General features: G+C 38.6%; 1 protein-coding gene across 10 annotated transcripts in view; it reads right to left on the reverse strand.

The window, feature by feature from the left end:
- cobl (cordon-bleu WH2 repeat protein) overlaps positions 1 to 27,044 on the reverse strand; it is a 58,687-nt gene that overhangs the window by 16,566 nt on the left and 15,077 nt on the right. For 8 of the 10 annotated variants that reach the window (XM_040117105.1, XM_040117097.1, XM_040117099.1 and 5 more), the window contains 8 exons: positions 26,104 to 26,298; positions 23,897 to 24,107; positions 21,003 to 21,231; positions 19,593 to 19,637; positions 18,676 to 18,764; positions 18,332 to 18,403; positions 11,483 to 11,665; positions 1,280 to 1,874 (listed from right to left, as the gene is read on the reverse strand). In XM_040117105.1, coding sequence (XP_039973039.1) covers positions 1,280 to 1,874; positions 11,483 to 11,665; positions 18,332 to 18,403; positions 18,676 to 18,764; positions 19,593 to 19,637; positions 21,003 to 21,231; positions 23,897 to 24,107; positions 26,104 to 26,298 — 1,619 coding nt within the window. The remainder of the gene's footprint in view (positions 1 to 1,279; positions 1,875 to 11,482; positions 11,666 to 18,331; positions 18,404 to 18,675; positions 18,765 to 19,592; positions 19,638 to 21,002; positions 21,232 to 23,896; positions 24,108 to 26,103; positions 26,299 to 27,044) is intronic. The other 2 variants (XM_040117103.1, XM_040117104.1) reach the window with 2 other exon arrangements.

Consider the following 27,044-nt stretch of genomic DNA (forward strand, 5'->3'; position numbering starts at 1 on the left):
GTTTCTACCTTGCTACCCCATCATCCCGCTGCCAAAACCTTCCCATGCTCCTTTCTCTGAACTTCATTCTGGTACTCTCACCTTTCTCATCCCTTTTTCTGAGGTCTGCAATTTTCTCATCTCTGCCCCTGTCAGACGTGACAGCCCTCTGCTGCAATCTCACTTTGCTACAGAGAAAGCTCTAGGTTATATAAAGATCAATATGAGGCCAGCAAAAGTTCAAGTAGAGCCTGTTTAAATCTGTGATGGATCTGTCTGACTTTATATCTGCCAGCTTTGAGGGTTTGTGTGAGGGGCTGCATGCATACGAGAGAAACAGAGAGAGAAATAAAGAGAGGGATAGAGAAAAGACAGAGGGAAAGAGAGAAAGATAAGAACGTGAGGGATTGATAAGTGTGGGTGAGAGACAAGGACTGTATTGTCTCATGAGCTATGATGAAAACCAGCTCCACTCGTTCCATAATTTAGCCATGCAAACGCGCGCGCGCGCACACACACACACACACACACACACACACATACACACACACACTCACACACCCACACAGATGAGTCTTTCACCTGGTTATGTACGTCATTCTTGACGTACATTCTTGACAGTTTAAGTTTGTAGTGTGAAAGCTCAGTTCTCCAGGGCAGACCTTCAGTCATTTTCTAACAGGCCGAAAACCTTTTTAAGCAACCTCTGACTGTCTCACCTTTTTACATACAGAGAGAGGGTGTTTACCATCACTGTCAAGAGTTCCGTGATCAACCACAAAGTTCATTTTCTTTCATGAATATAAATGTTTTGTGTACTTTGGTTTGAAAATGTGATTTGTCAGTTGGTAACTGATGTAAGATATTAGAACAAAAAATGATTTATGGCATAATGATATATGAAAACAACAGGTAGATTGCATTACAGTTTCATTGCCAGTGGTGCTGTATTTGCTTTATTATTATAAATACCTTTAGCTGCCATTTGTTATTATTCCTGTTGCTAATATGCTGTTTAAGGATATAAAAGTCTACCAGTGTTGGTGTTTTTCTGTCTTTAATTTGTGAAGAAGTAGTCTGCCAACTGAGAGATGTTAGGTAATTACTCAAACAAAATAGGTTTTGTCATCACTAACAAGGGAAAAACACTTAATAATAATAGTGTGTTTTCATAAAGCATGAATTTAGGGGTATTAAAAATACATTTCAAACTTTCTTTTCCTAAATTGGTTGCATCGATTGTTGTTCTGTTTCATGAGCTGGATTTTTGTACATGCTGTGTTGAATGTCCGTTATTTACCCATTGTGCTGTGTCTGTTGTTCTCAACTTCATCCAGTTTCAGGTTGAGGGCCGACTCAGTCTCCAACCTTGGGCTGCTGGCTGAGGACACCTCTTGATTTAATTTGGCAGCCATGCTGATAGACTCCTCTGATTCCTCCATCCTGCTGCTGGAGCTTTTTGTGGCAGGTTGGACCCGCACAGACCCACTCGCTGTGCTGCTGGTGAGGGTGCTGCAGTGGGAACTTGCCTGGTCTAGGTCAGCATCTGAGTAATCAAGGCTGTGGCTGAGTTCAGAGCTGGAATCCTGGGCAGCTATGCTGTCAGCGGTGCTGCTGCTTGGGGTTGGGGAGCTGGCAGTTCGGGTGGCAGGTTGTACTGCTGTTTTCAAGGGGACTGGTTTTACTGTTTGCATTACAACAATGTTAGAAGAGACTGGAATTGACTGTGCCACCTTGGTGCGGAAGGCTGGGGTAGGTGTTTCAGTAGCGTGGCTATCAGGAGTGGGAGCAGCAGAGGTTGAAGTTTCATCAGAGCCTGGGGTGATGGAAGCTGGGGTGGGAGGAGGGGCTGGAGCCTTTCTTTTCCTCTGCTGGCTTTCTGAGCCAAGACCCATCTGATTGAAAATAAGTGAAAGAAAAGGAGAGAGACAGTACAAAGTTAATTTATGTGAGCACCTTGTGCGTGTCTGTATGCGTGTGTGTGTGTGGTCTAACCATTAAATAGCCAGTAAATTCTGTCTAGCAGGACTGAAGTAGAGTTTACTACTAATTAAATCAAGTGGATGTCTGGCAGGCATCTGAGTCTTCAAATCCATGTGTGTGCCAACATTCCTTCCAACATACAATGACTGGCACTGATACAGTTAATTTGACGCAGTGTTATTGTGATAGTTCATATTGATATGTGCATTTTACTGTGGTGTTTCTCATAATTATTCATAGGGACATCGACTATTGTAATACTGAATATATGGTCACTTCAGGGGGTGGAATGACAGCCCAGTGAAAGCTCAGTTATTAGCAAAGAGATATAATTTCTTCCGTGTGGGTGCAAGCACAAAACAAGACATCTAGAAACTCTGTCTTGTCCTGTTGTCCCTGTATCTTCAACACTCAATTCAGTTCAAACACTATTACTGGCAGAGAACAACCTAAGTCACTTAGGCAAGAAGTAAATGATAGGACAAAGTAAAGTGAAATGAAGAAGTGACATTCGGTCAACTGATCTTTCATAACATTAATATTGTTTTATGTGTTTTTATAATGACTGTGATGGAAAAACAAACATAAGGAATTGGTCTGGTTGGGGGAATGTTTTTATATAGAAGCATGCAGGAGAGGACAAAGGAAGAAAGACGGAGAGAATGGGAGATAGGATAAAAGATATGATCAACTAACAAGTGGGAAATTATCTGTTTTAATCCTTAGAGAAATGAGATCATCTTCACCTTCTTGCGCAAGCGATTTTATTCTCTGTAAAGTCACTTTTCTAAGAATCAATTTAAAAGTTCTATGGGCAGGTTTGAACAGTATAGATGTCCTTTTTTCTAAGAACTCAAAAGTGCTGCTGTGGCGTGTTTTCTTCACTCTGAAATTCTACAGTGAACATGCCCAAAGCTGCATCTAGCGTTACATCATGCAGCAGGACAAGACAGTGATCAGGCCACCTTGCCTTTCTGCAGGCAAACTGGGTTCACACATGTGAACTCAATGAACTCACTGCATGGCATGCTATGGAAATCCAAATGGCCCCCCAACTGGTTGTCTTTCTCTTCCTGGTCTCCCGCTTCTCTCCCTCTCTGGCATTCATACATACATGAATACAGACTTACCAGTGATGTGGGCCAAAGTTGAAGCTGAAATGGATGACTGGCTTGCCTATGAAGATGGATGTGTGTATGTGTGCGTACGTGGTGTGTGTGCATGCATGTGTGCGAGTATATTTGTGTGTGTGTTCCCTGCAGAGTGAAACATAAGACTGCAGCCAAGCCCTGCTATGAAAGGAAGAGAGCTGCGGCCTCAACACACATGCACATGCGCACACACTTTTCTGTGTGACTGTATGAGCACATATACACTCTCACATATACCCATGAGTGCACACACATATGAGAAGGAACAGTATATCTCATATGTCAGACTGAGCTTGGGTGTATGGATTAGGGGGTTGTTAAGGGTTGCAGGGTTACATGTGTGCTGCTCTCATGGGCTTATTGGCGCCATGACTGGGAACGGAGCATGTACTTAATATTGTAAGAGACTGAAGCCAAGAACCAAGACGCTGTCTTGTACCACATTCAAGGTCACAATATACAATAAGATAAGCCGACTGTGTAATATGATTATGTATTGATTTTATATGTACATACTGATTTTTCATTTGCAACAGGTTTTCAAATTAATGTTACACAGTGGAGAATAGTTGTATATCATCAGGGAAGAAGATCTTGGTCAGTGGTTGGGGAAAGATCACGTTTTTTCAACAGCTGAGCATGTATTGCTGCAAGCTAGAGGCAGAATCTGGTCACTTTAGCTTTTCATTTCTCAAGTCTACCTTGTGTCATGACATTGTAAGTCAAATCATGACAAACTAACGAACAGTATCGAGTGGATTCTCAAGTCCTAACACCTAAATACAGTCAACTTATGTTGCATCAAATCACAAGCAGAAACAATTCCAAATGAAATCAATGCAAAGTTGTGGAAGTTAGTGATGAGTTTATTATAAAGTCATTCTTTCACATTACACTTTGAAAGACACAACATAATAATTAAAGATGGTTGAATGATAAAATGAATATATGCGTATACACAGAGAAGCTAAAAACGTCTTTCCATTCCATTACTACTTTTGTAATGTAGATTTTATTTAGGATAAACATTAATAAGTTTTTCGTTATCACGTGAACGTGATTCATGTATCATATTTGTGTGTATTAAATATCTATGAGGTCTCAGTAAGAGAGGACTTCAAATATCTTTGTCTTAGCACACTAATACTACAAAAACATAAACAACAAGTCACCACTAGTCAATTAATTAAGAAAGGATGCAGGGACGTCATCATCCACCATCTGTTTATCGGACTTCATTGTTTCAATACCAATGTGAATTTGTTTTTTTCTACAGTAACTCCACTAACAAGAGCAAAATAAAGAACTTGATTACAGCTATTCAAAGCTTTTCTGTTTTTTGCAGTGTTTTTGTCTCATAAATGGTGCTTGGACTAAAGACTGATTAAATCTGTTATTGAGGGGCAGAAGCTGTAGTGTTGTTTATTGTTTCCTTATGCTGACTAATAAGTTAGCCTAATAAAACAAAAAGGTAGTGAAGAAAATGAAACACAGAAAGTGCTTACATTTTTGGTCAATTTTACATGTAAGCCGAGTCTCTCCCACCGATCGCAACTGGTCGGGACAGAAAAACACACCAACCGCAATACGTACTTCCTGAACAAGCTGTCATAATCTATCAACATGCTTCCTTGGTTAAACACATTATAATTTTACTCTTCTTATTTGGTCTTGTATTTGCTCATTAAAGAACGATTGAGAAATTCATGTACAGGGGTATATTTTTAAAGGGAATGCACCGTTATGAAAAAGTGCATAGAAGGCCATGCCAGGACAGTCTGGTGTGTCCATTAAATTTTCCCCTCTGTGGTTTGAGAGGCGAAGGGCCCCATGTTGGAGCATGTTGATCAGATAGGGCCACCCATGGAGGCTTCAACCTGGTGGCGTGACCATTCATCAGTTGTTTTGAAGGACTCTTGATGGGTGAGGGGCTTTGTAACAGGGCAACATTACAGCGCTAATGTGGAATGTGAAATGGAGTATGTGTGTGTACACTGTATATGTGTGTGTCTGCGCCTGTGCATGTCAGCATGCATGAGTACATTCATATATGCATGTATATGTGTGTCAGAGATAATAATAGCAGCTGAACTGGCTCAACACTGGGAGGGCACCAAGGTCAGAAACATCCTGGAAGACAGTTAGCGTGAGTTAGAGTTATTGTGTGTGTTATAATGAACATATGGGGCTGTGCATGTATGACGAAAAGTGTGTTATGTTAAAAGTCTTAACAATGTGTGGGTGTGTGTGTGTGAAAAGGAGGGGCGTAGAAGAGGCTAGCTAAGGATAAGAAGACACATGGCTGACCCAGTTCCATTGTCATCTACTTTGTCCTACTGACCCACTGAAATTTAATGTTTTCCTCACCTTTTCCCTACATTTACACGGATGTTCATATACACATTAGGTTTCAGGTCAGGGGTTAAAGGAATCATTAATTAATACTAGTGCTAGTAGAAGTAATAAAGTGAATAATTTGTCTACAATAAATAAACCTGAAATCTATAGCAATTAAAGTCAAATTATAAATCACTTTTTTGTGGCCCCATTGCCAATCTGAGTCCCTTAAAATGGAGTATGGTGCTTTTACTGATTTTACTGAAATTCTATATATACAGATATAGATATATGTCTATAGTACCTCTTTTATATTTATTTTGCCTGTTTTTTTTTTTATATATATATATATATATATATATATATATATATATATATATATATATATATATATATATATATATATATATATATATATATATATATATATAGGATACTCAAATTGGGATAAGTGGCATAAATTGGCATAAAGTGGCATAAATTGTGATTGGGACATCCCTGATTATTATTATTATTTGCCAAAAAATAGGTACATATTTATACATAATCAAAGGCATTCCCTGATTGCTTAGTAATTATAATCCACACCAGATCAATAATTGGCTCGATTAAAATTGCAATATATCCGGATTCTATACTTCTATTTACTATAGTTTAGAGGAGTCATAACAGACACAGGTTCAGATGCAGCCACAAACGTTTAGGACTGACACAAACATAGATTCGCTTCATTCGTCTGTCCCATCTGTCCTGGCTGGTGTCATACACAAGATGTTTTGACAGCTTCAAGTGCAAATAAATCCTGTCCTACACAGGCTGCATGGCAGGGTGACGTGTTCCCCTATTCCTGGCCCCTAACTCGCACTTTCACAATCTTCAAGGTCAGTGCATTAGAATAGAAGGCTTGTAGTGCCTACCTAGAGTACACTTCAGGCACCACAACCACAAGACCAAGCAGACATACAGTACCGAAGACATGTCGTACATTAATATAAATGGTGATTGTGTTGTTAATAGGCATGTGTATGACAAAGGTTAAATTCAATAACGGCATAAGAGTAAATGAAGATGAAAATAAAGGATTAGCTGTACTGTTTAATTAGCTTCTGTATATGCATGTGTAGTTGACCCTGCAAATCTCAAACTACGATCTGAATATAATACGTGTTATAGCACATCTCCTTGTCACTTACATCAAGGCCGTCTGAAGACACATGTAAGATGTACATTGCCTCCCAAAAGCCAGAGCACCTGCTATTTTCAACTGTTGCATGAATTAACAAACAGCAGCTCTAAAGGAAGGATGAAGGGTGAGGATGAGGGATTCAAGGAGACAAGATAGCCTGTTTTCTTTGGCAGCAGAAGTCTCCCCTTTTCTTTGCTCCAAACTGATTCACTAAAACCTGTTTTGCACCTTGAGAAAATGTGAAGAGATACAACAGACATGTTGCAGGTAAACATCTGTTTCTACATCTTTCCAAACCTCTATTGACCTCTCACATCAGGAACACTCAGGTTATATTTTTTTCTTTCTGTATTTGCACTGCTTTTCTTATTTTTACCCCCTCTTGTTTTACTCTCTTGTTTTCTCAGACTCTGTGGTTAGAAAGGCGAAGCCTTTCTAACCACAAATACAACAGGGACTAACAGCGATCAGGATGAAACCCAACAACAGTATGGCTGACCTTCTTTGTTTAAGTTGTTAGCTGTAGGATGTATTCATTGGGTGAAGCTGTGACCAGTCAGAAAATGTTGTGACGGAAACAAAGCAGTGGGTGTGCAGGAAAAGAAAAGATGATATCCAGAGGAAATAAAAAATGGGAAGAAAAAAATAGATGGATAGCAAAGAAGAAAAACCAAGCAAAGAAATAAAGAGGGAAATGTCATACAGACCCTTTCAGAAACCCTAGATTACCGAACACAGTTCCAGTGGTAACTTGTGTTTTCTCTGGCTGATTGAACTAAAGCTGTGCATTAGAGCAGATTAAAGTTAGCTACAGTTATAGACAATTACAGGACTGATGGATGGCTGCGAAAAACAAGCCTCCCTCTGCTGCCTTCTCTTTATTTTCACAGCGTGACAGATCATCAGGAGGAAAAACATAGCCAGCTCATTCAATCAAGAAGCCACACAGACACAGGTAGGCTTACAGCTTGCACCAAAACTAATTCAAGCCACAGATAAAAAACTCTTTTTGGCAGAAAGCTCAGACTGTCATGTCGTTTAACGCACACGCACAATTGCACACATACAATCCATACACACATCCACACACACGTGTCCAGACAGCTGTCCCAGACACAAAACATGTGTAGTCTCGACGAAACGGAAAGCACACTGAGAAATTACTAAAACTATACTTCTGTCCCTCCCAGTACTGCGAGATCTTATCAGCAATCTCATAAACAGTATCAGAGCTGTCCTAGGCAATTCTTTGTCGGATCTGACAACTGGATTTCCCTTGAGAAAATTTATCTCATTCAGATGTGACTGTGTTTCTACTGTCATGGTTCATTTTTGTTCTTCCACCTGAGACACAGTCATCACATTTTAATTCCCATATCAGGATTCACTTGTCTCAATAAACAGATGTGATGTGAAATTCTGAAATATCTGTCCTCTCCCCTCTGACTCCTATCTCTCTATATCTCTTAATGCCGCTTGTCCTCTATTAAACTTTTACCCTGCTGTGCCCTTCTGCGAGGTAAGGGTGGTGCTTAGGCCATGCCAACCAGATTTCATGCTGCAGTGCATTTTGGAAATATGACCCAAAAGCTTATAAACTGTTAATGTCACACAACCTAAATACACAAATCAAAACCCTTATAAGACCTGGCATGACCTTACTTTGACTTCCTGTTTCTCTACATGACTCAGTTTCTCTCATTTGCTCTTAATCCTCTCTCATCCTCTGCTTCAGTAGTTCTGTCTTTATCTTTCCCTCTTCTTGCACACACAACAACAAAAATGCACTTACTCAAGAAGTACCGTCTGTTACTGAGAAGTGAAGCAGAAAGCTCCTTTATCACAAGAGGAAATGTAGACATGGCTTTCTTTCCAAACCACAATAACAGATTTCCTATCACTGCTGGAAAAAAAAACCCTAAAAAACAAGGTTGTGTTTCTCTGAACTCAATGTTCCAAAAAATAACTTAATTCAGTGGTGCTCTCATAAAGACAGACTTGAAAATTGTTGATTTTTAAGCTGAGCAGACATAACTGCAAACTTCTGACTCCATGACGACTCCAGCATGTGAAAACATCTGATTCGCCTAAAGTCGAAGATGACTCTTTCTAATGCCTTTTTCTATTCCCATTTACAGTACTTTATATAGCAACCTGTCCCTCAGAAATCGAAAAGGTCAATGATCTTCTTTCATTACTGTCAATGAAACAGGATCTTAAACAGAGATTTTAAAATTCTCGTTTCAGAACCCCGACAACACCCTGACATCAATCTGTATTGTTTAAAAAATCTTATTACTACCATGGATGAATGATAACCTATAATGCTGTAAATGGGCACTCAAAAGAACCTACCTGAGAACACTGCATTGGCCAAGTATTTACGCAAGTTTACATTATGGCTATGTTTCATCCAGACCAGGACAGTGACACAGTGCTATGTCATATGTGGCAAAAATTATGGTAGCATACATGTGTTAAAATAAGAAGTTCTAAATAATTGCCAGATTCTCATCTTGCCCTAAAATGTGGCCCTCAATTTGACCCGTATTTTCACAGTCAACTATAAAGAGATTCTGACCATTCTAAATTGTCAATTGATGTTAATCTAACAGTATTCCTACTATGATTCAAATGACCGCCCTTAGTGATCACTGCCTCTCCAAAAGCTATTTGAAGCATTTAGTTTCATTATAACAATCTCATCATCTTTATAGCTCATATTACCATGTCACTGTCCATTACTGTGTCTTGTAAGCCACAATTAGCTGACCACCTAAGCTTGTTCAGCGCAGAGGGAGGTCTATAATGAGGAGAGTCATCATAGGAAGCTGTCCTCAGATGACCTGCTATGATGTGCCTAATGCTCCTTTCTCTCAAATACACACAAACACACATGCACATTCTAATACTGTGCATCACCGGTGGGGCAGATTGTAACACATACCAGCATGCTGCGGAACTGAGAAAGTGTTTTTAGTGAATGACAGGTCTAAGTCGCCAAAATCCAACAAACATAAAAAATACAAAAACAACAAAAAAATGCAAATTTAGTGATCAATTGTGTGTGAGTTCTGCCAGTGAGCTGGCCCACCTCCAGCCCACCCTCATGGAAAACCTTTGACTGAACTCTTATATTTTAAAAACTATAGCGTTTTCTATTGTAGCTAAATACCACTTCCAGCAGTCATGTAAATGTGAAAGTAGAACTTGGATTCTGATTTGATGTGATTTGATTTGACATGTGCAATTGTTCCTTAAATCCAAGTCATGCAGAGCTCTTTAATGCCAATGCCCCTGAGAAATTATCCCGATAAAACCTGGCTGCTATGACACCCTTCACTGTCATAAAACTAAATTCTTTTTAATCAGATCTGCACAACAAACACAGGCCAAACATGCTGTTAATCTTTAAACACCCCACACCTCCATTGTGTCCTGAGATGACGTTGATTAATCCAATCTACCCTCCTTATCAAACAATATCAAACAATCATTCAATAATTTCAACTTTCCATCCATTTATTTATCTATTAGTCAATATGCTGACGACTTAAATGTTTAAAAATGCACATGAAATCAACACAGAACTTCCACTTCTTCAGACTCTGTCACTTGGCTGAACTGGTGATAAAACCAGCAGAACACATCAACAGCCTGTCCTCAATCTCTCTGCTCAATAAGCAACAAAAAAGAGGTGAAACATGAGAGGTGTTCCGCAGCACAGTATGACCTTGCAATGTGTGGACGTGCATGGATATAAACGACACTTTCTGTTCAGACAGGATAACAGTTCAGAGAAGGCATAAGAGCAAGTTGGATCTATTATTAGACCAGTCATCAAGTCCTAAAATGACCTTCCCAACTTGTGTTCTGTGTCGCACGAAAACCCGCCCCTACCCTACCTCTGATTAGCTCTAGCATTTTCTTCTCACCCTTACCATAACACCACTCCTCATGCTTAAAGCTAGCAAATCAAGCCAATCAGAGACATTGTAGGGCGGGCTCTTCGCTCACCTCAGGTAGGAAAAAAAATTGTGCGTGTCGCTGCCCTTGTTACTCCCAGTGTTGTCTCAGTATTTCAGCTCAGTTCAGTTTGGTTAATTAATCTTAAGAAGATAACACCATTCTCCATGCCGTCCTGAGAACAAAATTTCCTCTTGATAACACGCTTCACGAACACTAGCTCCTCCAAATAAACAAAACTTAGTATCACAGGAAGGATGTTGGTTGCCTAACAACATTTCCCAGCATGCCGCCATAACACTATAATGAGACTGCAGGGAGCTGGTACTCTAATGTAGATGAGACAGGTCACTCTGACCTTGAGGTGCTGAATCTCATGCCAAAATGCCCAAAGAAAAGGCTGCATCAAACTGATTACAGCTTTCAGACGTACTACTTCAGGTCATCCAGAGAGCTGAGAGATTTGGATATTTTACATAACTGAGACCTTTTCTAAAATGAAAATGCTGGGCTGTGTCATCATTATTAATTCCAATTATACATTGTTCCAAAGGAGTTTTGGAATTTATGTGTGTATGCAGTATGTCTTCATTAAATAATCTAATAATTTCTGCGTGTATTTACATGTGTTTGAGATGGTGAGATTTTGTGTTTGCCCTGCGGGTATGAATCAGTGCCCCACCGGATTGTATGTATGTACTGTAAGTTTGACAGTGGAGTAAGTGACACAATTTCTTACTCAGTTTTTGGTTATGATGTAAATAACTGGAATTATCCATGAAAGGACTGTTTTCCAGTGAGTGGCATGCCTCATTTAATTCATGTATCTAAATGTGACTAACATACAAACAAACTCAGCTCAGCTCTTTTATCCTCTCACCTGATAGCCCTCGAAGCTAGTGTGTCCCATGATGGGTGTTGGGGTCTCAGGTGGTGCTGGGGCCCTCCTCTTCTTGATTTCAGCCTTAGGAGACATCTTGGTCATATTCATGACTGACTGAGACTGGCCCAAGGTGCTGGGCCGATCTTCCACACTGGGGATTCTGGACACTGTGGACAGACCCTGTGGGTAACATCCAGAATAACAGGGAGCAAAGTCAGAATGACAAATATGCATGTATGCATACATTTCAACAAATGTTTCAATGTAGAAGTGCTTACAATATATTTTGCTAACAATTTAAGGTGAGTCAGACACATATCCACTGAGTCATAGACATATACATTTATCACGCTGATGACTGAATGCCATCAAATTTTGAAGGATCACGCAGAGTTGACTTTATGTCATCATCGAAAAGCAAATCTATTCTGGGCTCATCCAACATGTTATGTGCCAAATATGGAGAAGACTTGATGAAATTTGCGGAAGGAGTGTTGAAACAAGTTTAAAAATGGTACAAAATCTGCTTACAAATACCTATACATATGCATATACACGGACTTGTCTTGAAACCAAGAATTCAGATGAAAAATCATTCGACCAAATTCAATTGAAAAATGTTACATGGTAGGATGTCCTATTAATTCACAAACAAAAGCATTGGCAGGAGTCATATCACTGGCAGTGTTTATTTCAAGGATTGATTTGAGGGTTAAAACTGACTATATTGGCATTTATTTCATATCTAGATGATTGTGAAACTGATCTCAGAGGGATCCTCACTCCTATTATTTATAGTGTATGCAAATTTAAAAAATGCACACATGCACATACACGCAATCAAATGTATACGTTTCTGAAGGTATAGTCCATTCTTTAGTCACAACAGTTATCGCAACATTTATTTGACTAAGTTGAAAGTGCAAACAAATTTACAAAGGGTGGCTGCTCCGGACTAAAGCATTGGAACAAGAAATGGTTTTCAATATCTGATCAAAGAGAGTCCAAAGTGCTCCTGAACATCTGAACCTCCCTGTGGCTCAGCTTGGTACAGAGCCTTGGCACAACGGGGGAATCAAACCCCCCTATGATCTCAGAAAAGAAAAAGTGTTTAAAAGCAGATTAATTGATGCATTCAGACAATGCCTGGATACAGCATAAAAGCAAAGCAAAAAGGAACATAAGGTTCAGATCATTAGAATTAATTGGACCCAAGGTTAGTACATCTCACAGTGGGGAGGGATGGGAAAAGAACAAAACTTCTGAAAAAAAGCCTTGAGGAGAGAAGTCCAGTAGGCTTTTTTACAGCTTTTTTCACATTCTAAAAAAATATATGACAATGTGTTTGGACTGTTGTTATTTTGATTCTTGCAGCATGAAAAATAATATTTTATTGGGGAGCCTGTTTCCCTGCACTTAAGTCAGAGAGACAGAGTGGTGACTTGAGAGAGAGCAAAGGACTGCAAGAAAACATTTGTACTTTCTGTACTTCTGAGCATGGAGATATCCACTAGGATTATCATGTAACCTTTACATATGTCTTTCCTTATATCCACATGCTATCCCCATTATATCTATAACATATAGTGACTATTGTATCAGTTTCTGCTGTGTTATATCATGTGTCAGTTGATGGCCAACATGGAAAGGGGTGGAGGACAGACAGAACAGAATCACAGTAGTGTTTAACAGCACTGTTTATAGCAAAGAAATGGATAAAAGGAAGATTCAGACAATAATATGCAGGGAAATGTTTGTGTACTTTATGTATATCTTGCTTGTTCACATTGTGTCTTTAATCTAGTGAAGATGAAGAAACTAAACCATCATGTGTACATAAAGAAGCCATTTGACCTTGAGAGACAACCCAACTTCAGTGTGTTCCTAGCTAGTAAATTCACAAAAAAAACACATTCAGACAGCTGTACATTCCTGCTCACTTTATCTATCGTTACTCTTTTTCAGGGTTTTAAGTTTGGTTCTCAATATTAGCTATAACCAAGGTAACACCTAGTATGTCTGTGATTCATAAAAAACACTACAACAAAAACACTGTAACAACATTAAAGAAACAAATGTATAAATCCACACTGAATACAAACATGAAATAAGGACATTAACACTGTACAACCTAAACCTACAGCAGTAAAAATAAAAATATAAAACACTAGATGAAATCTTTACTGTCAGGTTAACAGTTGTTCACTGTACTGTGTGACTGACATGGGTAAAAGCACAGCAAGAGGGGGGTGGGGTAAATGGCAGATGGAGGCTGACAGAAAAAAAAAAAGTTGGATGTGAAGGATTGATTTCCATCTTTAAAAAAGGAGCATGTTTCTCACCTCACCAAAAATATAATGTTCAAAGCAGAAAACTCTGTCTGACTTTCTCACCTGCTCAATTTCTACTCCTTCCCCTTGGTAAACAATCTGAAGTCTGTCAAAACAGCAACAGAGGAAAATAGTAGCAAATGTACTTGGTGGGAACCCAAGCTCACAGTGTGTTCATAATTACAAAGTGTGTAACTAAAAAGGAACCTACTGAGCCTCTGCATAACCAGGAACATGGCTTACACACCCTATTTCTAGCGAATGCCTTACTAATCCCAATACAAACCACTCATGTAAACTTAAAAATGATAGTCGCAAACTCTAATAGCCTATGAAACATATCAGAATCCCTCCCTGCTAATCACAAGTTAGTCTTACTTCAGTATAGAGGAGAATCTTCGTACTCATACTTTGAACAAGGAGTTCCACAGTAGTTCTCCTTTTAGAAAGTACGACACACATCATTGTTCGGCTACACTGAGAAGTGTGAAATGAAATTAATGACAACTTACATTTTTCTTTATATTTGGAAGACTTAAAGATTTATTTATCCTAACTATCCAATCCAATGCATTGATTGAGAAAGATAAAACTAAATACAAAACAGATCATCATTTTTGGATGTTTGACCAGCTACAAGGAGTAAGTTAACACCAAGCTGTGAATCTGTGTTTCACTGCCCTCTCTGGTTGAAAGTTTCAAGCGGGTTTCACCTCTGACCACACCAAAGATCACTGTTGGCTGGGTGCAGTTGGGTGTGGCCAGAAGTCTGCACTTTTGTACCTGTAACCACACCCAAATGATGCCACGGTGTGCCGATACACCCTGCAGTGCATTGCAAGGTCAAAAGTTACACAGCTGGAAGTTATCAAAAATGATCACTTTTTAAATGCATCTTCGTCTGTGCTTGGTGTACCAATATTAACAATTAATGCCACTTAGTAATCCTAGAAAACCACCAATTTATGTAAAATCTTTTCATTTACAATAATGATTACTGATAGGCAAATTATTGAATGTACAGTAAATATTATAGGAGCTTTAAGGTCTGAAAAATGATTTCACATTTGTGAGGCTTCCAAATTGTTTCCTCTGTTACTTCATTTGAGTGCTATAATCAGGAGGTTGGCAAAGATCGGATGTCCTTGCTAAGTTGACAAAGTTAAGTGCCTAAAGTGGTGCCAAATTTCTGCCACTCTGAGAATGTCGGTTAGGGCCAATTTGCTACTCTGAGACACTTGATAAACATGGACCTTGACGTTATTTAAAATCTAAAAAGGAGAAGAGAAGAAAAAAAAAAACACAAATGTCCCTATTTTATATCCGTTTGCTTCAGAATCAGCATTGCCCTATAACATGATGCTCTCTGACCATGTTAGTGTTTTAAGACCGCACACACAGACAGACACACACACACACACACACACACACACACACACACAGCAGATTAGCCCCTAATGAACAATTTGAGATAAGAGGCTGGGCTTTTAGTGCTAATGTAGCCAAGGTAGGGTAATCTGAAGCCTTCAGGCTGATAACACTGTGTGTCTTTATGTGTGTGTGTTTGCTTGTGTGCACAAATGCATGTGTGTGGTCTGATAACAGTCCCTGACTGAGAAACGGCCGTATCAGCTAGAAAAAGCACAGCTGCATTAAAGCCTGCTGGAAAGAGCGATATGGCTGAGAAATAGCAATATAAATAAATATAACTTAGCTCTCACTGTCTTAGATAAATTTCAGTGCTTTAAATAATTTCTAAACTTTCACATCAAAACAAATACCAAATACTCTGTCTGTATCAGATTTAATGTTTAATTCATTCTCTGCTGCCATTTTTTTCCCTTTTCACTTCCCTGTCTTTCTTCATTGTTGCTATTTTTTCAAACCCTAAAGAAATATATGAAAGATGATTTGTTGTCAGAAGCATCTGATGAAGACACTGAAGACATGAAAAAACACAAAGAGGATGGGAAAGACCACAAAGACAGCTTAGACCTGGAAGAATAGAATATAAGGGTGACAATGATTCAACAACGCAGAGAACAAAGAGGTAAAGGGTGAAGAAGCTGAACCAGAGGCTTTGTGCTCCACAGAAGAGTGAAGTGAACCAGCGTGAGCCAGACAGTGTTTTTCCAGCTAATACAATCATATGCCATATTGATCTGAGGTGAGCCACAGATGACTGTTGCTCAACTGAGGTTCATGGCTTCAAAATCAAATTAACGTTATTGAGTTATGGATACAAAGGATAGAGAGCTGCTTAATGCAGCATCTAAATGTATGTCTGGTTTAACATAGATGCACTCCACACACACAAACACACACAATTTTATCTTGTAATAAATACTTCTACATTAATTTGTCGATAATTTTCATGCTTAAATATCCAACTTTGAAGACATTTCAAAAGATGTTTTAGATTTGTTCAGATGGCTCCACCCAATAACCCTTTTGGGTGGTTCAAGTTTGTTGTGAATCAGTTAGGCTGGATCCTTCTGAGTCGCTAAGAGTAATCTAAGGTCTTCTAAGAGCACTGATTGTACACTCCCTCATTCATGACGACTGTAAGATTAAAGCTATATATCACTATATAACGTTATTCTCTTTATTATCCAGTAGTCATTTGCAGAAAAGAAAAGGGAGTGGGAACACGAACTCCGAGAAGCACAGTTAGGACTCCTCTTTGGACCTGTGATGAACAGAGCCCTTACAGACTGCTGACTAACCTTCTGGAGACAAATGCCTCCCTCTGGAGGACATCAGCGCACATGACCACAACTCAGCAATCATGAGCAACCGGGTCTTATTTTGTGAAAATGGATCTGAGCTTAAAGGAAAAGTCACATATATATCCTATAAATGTGGCCATTGTGACTCTCTGGGTTACACTAACTTTGCCCCCTCCACCTCCATTATGGAGATTCAGGGAGACGAATACTGGCACAAAACAACACAAGCTGCATGAGCCTCCTATACTTTTCCAAATAACTTTTACATGAATAATTTCTCGTGTTTCTCGTGCTACGACCTAATGACTATTTGCATTATCAACTGATGTAATGATTAAATTTTAAGAATTAATGAATTAATCATATACTCTACTCTATACTATTATGACATGGTGATGTTTTAAAATTACTTAATGACAGAAAAAAAAACTCCGTAACCAGCTGTAACAAGCAGTTATTTGATATTTAAATGATTTTCTTAAATGTTGAGTGATTTTTTTAATCACTTCAGTAGTTATTTATCAAATAAATGTTACAGAACTATTTTACTTAAAGCTGAAATTATCAGCTGTCTGCACATTTAAACTGTAGCAAAAAATGCTTGTGAAGCTGATTCCCTTTTTCGTGACTGGTATGCAGCAACAATTCAGTGGCCAGCCAGGAAACTTGAACGTGAATCTAGTATTCACTAAAATAATAAGCTTTGATGATATTGGCACTGTCAACCAGCACTGGTGCGACCTGACACACCCAATTAACATTTCTCAATAGTCCACTACAGAGATTGTCTTTTATGTGCCAGTTTTACTGTTTCATTACAATCCTGAAAGCCATATCAGATTATCAGCAGCCATGCCAGAAATGGACAAGGAATGCACATAACAACAGGAACCACAAAACCCTTTGATCAAATCTAACACTATTGACCTGCAATAAGTACTACCTTTGGTCAGCTTGTCCAATTTTTTTCATTGCAACAACGTCAACCCTGTGGTAATGTTTGAGGTGTGTTTGTAGTTTGTGCTGTTGTTATTGGTTTGTATTACAGTCCTCTGAATTTCAAGTACATAATACAAAAATATCTTCCAAAATAAATAAATTAAAAAAGCAGTAATAAAAACCCATTTTGTATAACCAGATTATTTTAATAAAATGCCCAAGTTAACTGAAGAAAAAAAAACAAACTTGCATAATAGTGAAATAATACAAACACAAAATGTACCCATGACACAATTATTGGCACCTTTTTGATGATTTTAAATTAGTTCCTCTAACAAAATAAAAAACAAATAAAACTCACATGTGCCTCATTTTCAGTGCTCACATGACATCAATGAATTAACCAATGAAGGATGCTTTTACTGAATAAAAACAGGCTGATTGTTTCCAGTTTCTTTTCACAATGGTAAAGACAAGAGAGTCAGGGTGCCAATAACTGTGTCTAGGGTGCATTTTGTTTTTGTATTATTTCACTATTATTTCACGAGTTTTGTTTTGTTTTTGTTTAGTAACCTTGGACGGTTTATTAAAATGTTCTGGTTATACAAAAATGGCTCATTTGCATTTATTTCTTAAGATATTCTGAACTGTGTACTTGAAATTCAGAGGTGCCAATAATTTTGACCAGGACTGTATATTGTACAAGTGTCCCTTTTCTTCTGTCCTGCCATAATATATGATTGGAAGGCTTCAGATGACGATTTGATGTGAGATAACAATAAAACAAAAGCCTACATTGATTTCACTTATCACCTCTGGACATTTTCAGGTATGCTAGTAATACTCACATTGGATTGTGTGTCAGTATTTTGGATTACTTTCTCATCACAGTCATCCATGTCCACAGATGTTGTCTCTGTCTGCAAACGGAAGGCACAGCTAACATGCAGCATTCAACTGTTCAGGCATGCATTTAGCCTGCCTCAGCCATTAGTTTGAATAAGTATGAATGGTTAGTTTGTAAATCATTACACAACCTCATATTTCTCATGGCACATCAAATTGCAATTTGCAAATAAGTCACTGCTAAACTTTGTGGAAGTCTGGCTCTTAATTCAATAATTCTGAAGTAATATTATGGATTAATGACCATATGATGCTAAAAAACAGCAACAGCGATTTGGAGTCTTACCTTTGATTTCCCCCTGCTGAGCTGGAAGATACCCAGGAAGCTTTTCTTCTCTGCTCTGCCCAAACTGGTGGTACTGGAGCAAATGGAGTCTTTAAAAAGAAAAAGAAGACCAGGAGGAGGGGGAGGAGTTGGACATTATAGTGTCAGCACATCATATTAAAACAAGGGGTTCAGGGTCATACTGAGAACAGTTAATGAGGAATTCAGTAGACATTTATCCCTGCATGCATAGATGAATTAGGTTAACAACAAAATTCACAATGCCTTTGTCATGACAGCAGACTACAGTAAATTTACAGTACACTCTTACAGCACATGTAATGATTGAGAACCAATTTAGTTGCGTCACTTGATAAACAGAAACAATATGTTGTTTGCATTTTTATTGGTTTTTTGAGAACTTTTTGGAATGGTCTAAATACTGAACCTGTTTTCATTCATAAAGAACTGAATAGATTTAGCTACTGATTTTCCTCAGCAGAGGGTGCTATAGCTTTATTTTTCCCCAGGCCCACTTCTATCCAACCTTTACAGTCTAGAAAGCAGTAAGTAAGAAGTTTTCATGATAACACGGTTGGCTTGAGGACAGGGTGGGAAGGTTAACTACCCATTTAAAAAAAATAGCTACGCTACTGTGTTATTTGGATTCCAAAAAAAGCAGAGGCAAAGTAAGTTAATAACAAATCATTTTCAAATTGAAGGGTACTGATGATGTTCGCACAAGTATTAAAATAGCAGTGACATTAAACCAACAAATTATTTCTTTGACGACGGATGACTAACAAGCAAACACGCATGTCCAACACACTATAAAAGCATGGTTAATGAGCAAGCAGTAGTACATTGGGTTAAACAGCTACGTGGATTTGAATTTAACCAGCAACAATGCGACAGACAAGACTCATCATGACTAATACCTGAGTAGTTAAGCGCAGGGGCAGAAGCCATTTTAGGCTGGAGAACTGGAAAACATGACAAAGTTTACAAACATATTTAGTTGTATATGGATAACTGACCTGCTTAAAGAAGAAATGATTTTTTTTTATAACTTCAAAGTGCTGGGAGCATTTAACCAGAGGGAGAAACACTCTGGTTAAATTTTCCTTAGCTTACGTGTATTCATAATTACCTCAAAAGGTCAATAACAAAATATAACATAATTACAAAATAATATTTCACCACAAAAATTATGTAATGTTCTAAATGTTACTGCATAAAATACTAGCTCCATGACCAGAACAAAATCTGTGAATATCAATGGGTGTGGACTGTTACCATGGCAAGGAAGCATAACAAGAGATCCCAGACCATAATTCAACTTCCGACTAGATAAAGGATCAGATATCCCAAATACTGTACTCCCAGGGACAGACTGTACCTACCAAGGTTCATTTAGTTGAACAAATTGTCAGGAAAACAACACAAGCCTATATTTCTGTTTATGCTCTGTTGTACCTACTGCTGGTGAAACCAACATTGACACAGACCGTATATAACTTTATGTCAATAGATATTTATACGCTGGTCACGCTGTACCGCAGAATACAATGTAATAGTGGTTTTGTGGCTCATTGCACTGAAAGCGTTTCAATGACCTGCTACACGCTGGATTTCTATCGGTTCGATACTTTGCTCAACCTCCCGTTAAGGCACAGAATGTATTTTATTCTCTTTACTGATTTTACACTGTACAATCTGGTTTAAGGTTGTGGAGGTAAATAAACACTGTTGTTTAAAGGCAAGGGGTGATGTTTAACTTTTCTTTCCCTACAGGAAAATTCTCTTTCCTCCTGTACTCGTCCACAAAAACATCAGAGGGCAGCCACAGGGCAGCATGCTCTTCAAATTGTAGGATATTTAGGCACTGTTTCAGCCCAGCCACCAAACCCTGGTTCTATACAGCACAACTAGGTTTGTAGGTTTTTTTGTCTTTTTTTCTAGGTTTTTACCAAATTTCACTTAATATGTATGTGTCTATTTGTTGTATATATAGTACATTGTAATTCACTAACAGCATATGTTAATTGTTTTGAGGATGATATTAATTTGCAGGCCAACTGCAGATAATACGACACAGTAGCTGGACAAGTCAGGGCTCCAGGCACCAATCAGTATCCATGATGACATCTTTTATTAAGCTTACCAACATTAGCCACTACTTTCACAGAGCATAAACCATTTTTTAAATGTATTTAATTGTTTAAAAATCTGGCTCTGCTATGGGAACCTCAGTATACATTTTATATTGAGTAATTTAAAAGTGAATGTACCCCAACCCTTAAAGAAATAGAAAATTACATGGACAGAATCAAATGGTCACGGTTTACCTAGACTCTGATCGTGTACGTAGAGCTCCTTGATCCCCAGCTCTGTCAGAGATTTGTCCAATGGTAACCTGTGGCGACTTATGCTGTCCTTCAGGAGCAGGACATATGCAGGGTCAAACTCACACTTGTCACAGATGACCGGTGTCAGAGCCTGGAGTGGTACCAATGGGTTGACCCGTACCACTGCCTTCTGGCTACCGTGGTAGTTCACCATCAAACGCACTGTTTTCTGAGAGGGGAAGATGGGACAGAAAAATTAGACATTAATGTCTAACAACTGGATGAGAGAAAAGATTAATGAGGGCACACTGTTGTGGCCATTGGCCATATTCCCATTCTACAGTCACAGAACAGGGATTTTGTTAAAAATAAAACAAACTCCTTCTTGCAGTGAACCACCAGGACAATGGATATTTACAGCTACACAAACTAAAGGTTGTCTATCAGCTAAATCTTTATGACAGGCAAAAAGGACAGAGGTTGGCCTTGATGAAAGAAATAAGACAAAAATAATCAAAGCTTACTAAGTGGCCTAACAGAGACTTGACAGATTTGAGCATTTAAGCAGTTCAATGACAACAATCGTAATATCAACAAAGAAATCTTGAAAATAACACGAGCAGAAAGTATAGGTAAACTGAACGAGTTGCTGTCTGAAGATTCAGTGTAAACATATTTAGTATACAAATGAGAAATGTCATACCTATTACCAACTTATGGACAACTATGCTTTCTTTGGAGTTTGATTGTCTTATAGAGTAAGAATAAAACAAGTGAAATCTAAAATATACAGAGAGAAGAGGAGCACAGAAAGTAAAAGACATCTGAAAACACACGACACTTCAGTAATGAGTAACTTAGGGTTAGACTTTGGTTGCTGACAGAAGAAGAAACATTTAATAGGCTAGATATGATGAATGCGAGCATATGTGTGTGCAGACATTCATGTGATCGTGGATTTATGTGTTTAGTTAGGTAGTTAATCCCACAATACTACATAGTGTTCTATAATGGGAGGACAGACAGATGTGCCACCCTGTACAGTAAGCTTTATCACTAAGTGCTCCACATCAGCCTCTATAAAAAAAAACCGAAACAACACACACACCACTCAGGAGTCAAGAGTGTGAAGAATTCATAAAATGGCTCTTCAGTCGGTGGCTCTTCAGTGGCTTTTGTATATCAAGTAAAGTGACATTCAAAATTATGTATCACTTCAGAGAAAGTTGAAATACTGGAATGTGCTCAAGTACAAAATTTACCACAACTTTAAACTGGGATCACCAGCTGATATCTATAGTGCCATTTTTTATTTTGCTATAATTTCAGTAGAAAATAATTAGGTGAAAATGATTCAATATGCTGCTAATACTAGCTTTTTTTTATTTATAATTCATTTAGGCTAATAAGGCTACCACGTAGAGTGCACTCAGTGCACTGCGGCTGATTTAGTTAATCTGGAAATAACGTGCAGTTTTTGTTTTCCCAGCAACTGATTAATTGGTTGAAGAGTAGGTGTGATTTCAGTCAACCAAGATTTTCTTTGGTAGACTACAGCCCTAGTAGACTGTAGATATGCTTCAGACAAATAATCAGACAGATAAATGGACTGACAGATGGAGGCAACAACATAAGATACCTTGGTGGAAGTAGCCATTCTTCACAATCAACAAACGTCAGGTGAGGTGTTTACACTAAAAATGAGTAGCTGCGGTTTTTAAGGGTCTACAACACATCAGTGTATCACAATGTATCAACTTGAGGTTGTAAGCCAACTGCATCTATTTAAGAGGTTGAGACTAATTAAAATCTTACAGTAATATCACATTAAGGTGTTTAATGTAATAGAAATCCTAATACAGACTACTATGGGATCACTTTGTCATGGTTTTGCCACAGCGAAAGGTACCAAGCTGTTGTTACTTAAGGCTAAAGTTTGCCTTTCAACAGTAATGTAATTCATTGAAAACTTGGCTGGATGCAAGGTTTACACGTGTTTAACTACTGTTGACAGAATCAGTCTAGTTACTTTCTACAATTTCATACTGACGTTGATTGTAGTGCATTTCACTGAAACATGTTTGTTATACAGTATTATTTTCAACCCCATTCATAACAGTAAGGGCAGACTGAATATTAGAAACACCTCTAAATATAACACAATACAATTCAAAGGGTCAAAGGGAGAGAGAGCAGCCAGTGAGCCCTGAGAAGAGCAGAGAAATAATGCATGGTAACTAAAGGTAAGGAACTCATCAAATATTCAAACAGTAGGAGGAGAGCAGAGAAAAAGGGAGAGGCAAAAAGTGTAGTGCTCAGTAGAAAAAATAAGTTCAGATAATCTAGTGAGCTTTAAAAACACAACACAACAAGATAGATAGGAATATAGGGGAAAAACACGGAAAAGTCACACTTTATAAGACCTGACTACAATGTCGTGCTAGACCAGCTTGATCCCAGCCGGCTTCCTACCTTAGCGTGGGCCCATATAGGTTTCACTGGCCTTGCTTTCTGCCAGCAGTCAGAAGTAAAAGGTAGAGAGGGAAGGGACCATATTACATGGGGCTTCAGGGTAAGGTGCTATGCATATAGTCCATGCAGACTGTACAACTATTATATTAAGGGAAAAAGCTCTTGCTCTGGCATTCTGGGATACATTTAATCTACATTGCTTCATGCAAAACACAAAAAAACCTGGGTAGCTTTGCACTAGTTTTGTTAAAATATAAGATTAATGTCACTGCAATCAAAACACACAATAATCCAAGCAAAGCATATTCAACCTCGTTTCAGCAGGTTTTAAATACGCTGTGACATGTTTAAAACACAAACTACAAAGCACAAGTGAAAAACAGAACATCCAGATCACAGTATCAGGCTCCACTGTGACTCACCTCAGGCACTTTGGGTGCCGGTCTCCGCACCACCTTCTCCTCCCAGACTTTCTCCTTGATGAGGACACAGGCCACGTTGAGGGAGCCCAGTAGAGCGTTGGGCTTGAACCCCAAAGGATGACCCTCGGGCGACAGCAGCTCCAGGGTGTGCAGTGCTGGATTCAGGTGGTAGCGGCTACACAGTTCTACCAGCAGGTCCATCAGTGCCTTACTGAGAGAGGGAGAGAGCAAGAGAATGGAGGAGAGAGAGAAAGTGAAAGAGAGGGTGGGGAGGAGGGAGGAAGGGAGGGAGGGAGTTTGGAAGAAACAACCATGGGAAGAGATGCAGAGCAAGGGAGAAAGAGAGAGAGGGAGGGGACAAGATAGGGTTACAAAGCCTGTCTAGCTTTAGCTCCAGTAAAGAGAATAGTAATTACTTCATACAACTAACAAAAGACATACTCTCACCTGATGCTCTTCGAAAGAATGGCTTATTGATAGACACAAAGGACATGATTTTAAAGACTGAGCTATTTTCACAGCCATACTGTTGAACGAATGGCAATAGCACTGATTTTTACTTTTGTCTTTGTCTTGATTCCCTCTATATAAATATTTCTTGGACCTTTTTTAACTGACTGTATTACAATGACTGGATTTTTCTACCTGAAAATGTCTGTAACCATTGTGCAAACCCATAATAATCAGTACATGTGATGATAAAAGAAAAGGTTCACAATTTACAAGTGGTAAGGTACGACCTAGGTTAGTCTTTAGTTACAATATTGACGTTGACCGAAAAATGTAATATGTATATTGGGACTAAAACCTGAACATCAGCCTACTACTATCAGAAGAGGGGGGCACTATCAGAAGAGGGGGGCAGCTCATGAGGAGGCCTATAATAATACCTGTCACTCCTCAGATAAAGAAACCAATAGACAGTGTCCAATGTTTTCTGGGAACAGCCAGATCAGTTGACAGAACTGAGAGAGATACCACTACAAAGCACACCATTGCCAATCACTAACAAATAGAAACAGTCTACAACTCAAACAACAATCTGTAATCAGCATTCCAAGTGTCCCATTTTATGTGCTTCTTAAGCTGATTTCTATATTCATTTTGTATGTCACAACTCGATCAATACATGAGAGGAATGATCCACTGTAGTATTGAATATGTGGAATATTTTAACCAGGTGAAACCCCCAGTTCATATTGGAACACCCTTTTAAAGGCAGTTTACATGGCCAAGCATGGTTCAATCTAACTCATCTTGTCTTTAAACTATAGTTTAGTCCAAATAATAAATTTCCAATCATGAAAAATGACAATACAGGGAGATATGTTTGAATTTATGCATAAGGCATCTACATTTAATTTTTTATTTAATGCAATGATCTAGTCATAAAAATGACTGACTTGGTTTGGATATCCATCTAAATATAAGCATGATATTAGTAAAAAGAATCAGTGGCAAAACCAACTAAGAGTATATAGGTGGATGGAAATAATGCATTATCTAACTTTATAGCTATTTAAGGGGTTCAGTTTGGGTTAGTGTACAATGAAGGTTAAAAAGTTAACGCATAATTTAGCTCCTGATTGAAATTTATCGTAAAAATAGAACTGCAACATTTTGGTCAATAACATACAAAGTTTAGAAAGTTCCCTTGTCATTTCTGAGTTACTTTGAAAAACCAACTTACTTTTTTAGTGAGAAGTATCACAGAGACACCTGCAGGCCTAAAGTTTCTCTTTGGTCATTGAAAGAGCAACAAGGTGCTCTTTTAATAGCACCTTGTTGTTCTGTACCAGGGAAGCATCCCTGATATTCTGCCCCATAGGAGAGAACCTCATTAGGGGCAGAGAGCATTATCAGGTCAGGCTTCATCTGTCGATTCTCTGAGACAAAGCTTGTGCTGAGACTGGGAATGGGACCCCTTAACAGGGCCTCACTGGCACAGCAACCCATACAGACCCAGAATCGACAAACAGGTCTCATGCCGTTTGTCTGGTGACTGATACCGAAGGTCACATCATAGAATCACGGTGTAGCTAAGCATAAACTACAATCCTTATATTGAAAGATAGGCTAACAATTTGGTTGTTGCATTTTACAGCCAAATGCAATGTAAAACAGGGCACACTGAACAAAAAACATTAAAAAGGGAGGGATACAGCCAGAGTTAACGTGTGCCTATATTGCCCTCTCTGTCCTCTCACCTTCCTTCCTCAGTTACAGAAGTCTGATATCCCTCTGGTAGAGTTAGCTGTAAATCCACAGTGGACCTTAGCATGTTCTCCTTGGCGTCCATGCCTGATGTCCCTCCCCCATCAGGCACAGTGTTTCTGAAGATGTGGCGTGGGGCGGGTTGAGGGGCTTGCGGTGGAGGTGGGGCACGTGCCTTCATTCTCCTCCTGGGAGATGACAAATTGCAAAGATATACAAAAACGAATATTATTAATTTTGTAGGTGTTTTTTGTTGTTTCCCACATTATTCTAGGTTTTCCATTTAGAAGTACAGTATAGTGCAACAAAGTAGGTTAACAACAGGCATTCATTTTACATCAAGTACAATTCATGAATCAATCAGGTAAACAGTGTATCATCTCTTTAGCAACACACCTTTTACATTTGATGCCCTTTGTTCACATTCTGACTCAATTTTATTCATTCTTATTTAAACTAATTCAATTCGACCAATGGTTTTGCATCGTCTGAGTCATTTTTGTTTCTTGAGTTCAGTCTTAGTTACACAGCACCACAGCCTAATGAACAACAACCCACTGACACCATCTCAGTTGCAGCCTGAATAAAAGTGACTTTTTGTTAGTCTGTCTTTTTTCTGTCTGTGACACAACCTTTCTCTAAATTACATAACAGTCTACAGATATGCTGAGATGATCCTTTCAGTTATCAAGATGAGCCCGCCTTAAGCAGCTGTTTATTCTACCTATTCCTCCGACCCCTCTGAATAAAAATTTAATAATTTATAATAATACTTTCTGTAATATCACTCCTAAGCGTCTGCACATTTGATCTCGGTTCAACATAAACTGTACTTATCCTGACAGAGTGAGCTGATTAGACAGAAACACTTCACTCTGCTAAGAATGATAAATAGGTATTCGTTACCACACATTTCATTACGCACTCTCTCTCT

This window comes from Xiphias gladius, chromosome 22 (genome assembly GCF_016859285.1).
Source record: "Xiphias gladius isolate SHS-SW01 ecotype Sanya breed wild chromosome 22, ASM1685928v1, whole genome shotgun sequence".
In the NCBI taxonomy this organism is placed as follows: domain Eukaryota; kingdom Metazoa; phylum Chordata; class Actinopteri; order Istiophoriformes; family Xiphiidae; genus Xiphias; species Xiphias gladius.